Source organism: Eimeria mitis, genomic scaffold, assembly GCF_000499745.2.
Source record: "Eimeria mitis Houghton genomic scaffold, Emh_scaff1349, whole genome shotgun sequence".
Lineage (NCBI taxonomy): Eukaryota > Apicomplexa > Conoidasida > Eucoccidiorida > Eimeriidae > Eimeria > Eimeria mitis.
Genome location: NW_013568865.1, coordinates 4899 through 5671, shown reverse-complemented (window position 1 = coordinate 5671; position 773 = coordinate 4899). Strand labels below are relative to the sequence as shown.

At 60.4% G+C, this 773-nt stretch overlaps 1 protein-coding gene across 1 annotated transcript in view; it reads left to right on the top strand.

The window, feature by feature from the left end:
• The window catches only part of EMH_0035150 (uncharacterized protein), a gene marked incomplete at both ends in the record, with an annotated part of 2714 nt that overhangs the window by 1612 nt on the left and 329 nt on the right, over positions 1 to 773 (top strand). The window contains 2 exons of the mRNA XM_013494948.1: positions 3 to 189; positions 321 to 741. Coding sequence (XP_013350402.1) covers positions 3 to 189; positions 321 to 741 — 608 coding nt within the window. The remainder of the gene's footprint in view (positions 1 to 2; positions 190 to 320; positions 742 to 773) is intronic.

Below are 773 nucleotides of genomic sequence, written 5' to 3'. Positions count from 1 at the left end.
TTCTCCTGGTGGAGGAGCAGCAGCACAGGCAGCAGCAGCAGCAGCAGCAGCAGCAGCAGCAGCAGCAGCAGCACCAACAGCAGCAAGTAGTCCCCATACCGGGCCAGGCAGCAGCACCAGCAGCAGCAACAGCAGCAGCAGCAGCAGCAGAGGAAGCAACACAACTGACAGATCCCAATGCATTACAACGTGAGAGGCTGTTGCTGCTGCTGTTGCTGCTGCTGCTGCTGCTGCTGCTGTTGCTGTTGCTGTTGCTGCTGTTGTTGCTGCTGCTGCTGCTGGTGAGAGGCTGTCTCTTTGTTGTTTTGTTGCTGCTGCAGGGGGCGATACATCCGTTTGCTGCTGCTGCAGCAGCAGCTGCCACCGCAGCGAGCGTCACAGCAGCAGCAGCAGCAGCAGTTGCAGCAGCAGCAGCTGCAGCAGCAGCAACCGCCACAATTGGCGCTGCTGCTGCTGCTGCTGCTGTCGGCCGGACAGCTTCGGAGCTGCAATGAGAAGGGAGAGCAGCAAGGGGACTCCTGCAGCAGCAGCAGCAGCAGCAGCAACAGCAGCAGCAGCAACAACAGCAGCAGCAGCAGCAACAACAGCAGCAGCAGCAGCAGACATCAGCAGCGGCAGCCCCAGGCTATTTCGGGCATTCCCTTTGCGGTGCTCGACCTCAACGCAATGCAGCAGGCAGCAGCAGCAGCAGCAGCAGCAGCAGCAACTGCAGCAGCAGCAGCTGCTGCTGCAGGAACGCCGGTATGTGACACAAGACAATACAACGGACCCCT